General features: G+C 27.9%; 1 protein-coding gene across 1 annotated transcript in view; it reads right to left on the bottom strand.

The window, feature by feature from the left end:
* Nucleotides 1-940, bottom strand: part of LOC107492528 (probable indole-3-pyruvate monooxygenase YUCCA10) — a 14,583-nt gene that overhangs the window by 12,415 nt on the left and 1,228 nt on the right. Inside the window, exon 2 of the mRNA XM_016113571.3 lies at nt 438-671. Within this exon, the coding sequence (XP_015969057.1) occupies nt 438-671 (234 nt within the window). The remainder of the gene's footprint in view (nt 1-437; nt 672-940) is intronic.

Here is a 940-nt window from a genome sequence, read left to right as displayed (position 1 = left end):
AGTTAATGATTAATTATATTTTGATAAATTGTTTGTTACATTAAAATGGTAATTTGACTTTGAACTCATTAAATCTTAAATTTTCGTTCTATTATATTTTTTGTTGTTTAGTTTACCAAAAATAATTTAAAATTAATATTTAATTCAAAAATATAAAAATTAATAAATTTAAATTTTATTATAAAAATAAGTTAAATAAAAATTAGACGATAAATAAAAAACAGCATAAAATTGGCCTATCACTCTCTCTAGTCTCTACCATATTTAGTTACAAAATTTAGGCACACAGAATCATTGATAATATTAGAGAAATAAAAAAAATCTAAATTTATTTTATTTAACATTTATTATAAAATACATTAAATAAAATAAAAAAGTGATAAATGTTGGCTAAAAAATTTTATTTTCAGAAACTTTTTGTAGAGCCATAGACATACCTTGAGCTCTCCAGACTTGATCTTTTGAGAGGTTCCGACATCAATGATGGGATACTTGCCGTACTTGACCTTCATATAAAAGGGTCCCTCATTAGGCCTGGCTATCCCATACTTGCTCATGTCTCCGTACATCAACCTGCTCAACATCACCACCAACTTGTCCACCCTGCTTACTCCCACATAATTCAACAGAAACAGCCCCATATTCGCTATCTCCCGGGACACAATATGAACCTAACCATAATTAATCATCATTAACAACAACCATTAATTACTATTCATATATTGCGTTGTGCAATGCAACTAAATAATAATAATAAGGAAAATGCTACTTATCATTTGATTGAACATGCAAAACGTTCAACGATTTCAAGATCGAATCAATCATTGCAATATACTACAACTAACCAATAATGAGAATCTATCCTAGATTTATACACGCTCTTATAAGTAAAATGCAAGAAGCTATCATTGTATAATAAGTAAGTAAGACGCTTCTAGTT

This window comes from Arachis duranensis, chromosome 6, assembly GCF_000817695.3.
Source record: "Arachis duranensis cultivar V14167 chromosome 6, aradu.V14167.gnm2.J7QH, whole genome shotgun sequence".
NCBI lineage: Eukaryota > Viridiplantae > Streptophyta > Magnoliopsida > Fabales > Fabaceae > Arachis > Arachis duranensis.
This window is presented reverse-complemented; position numbering and strand designations above follow the sequence as displayed.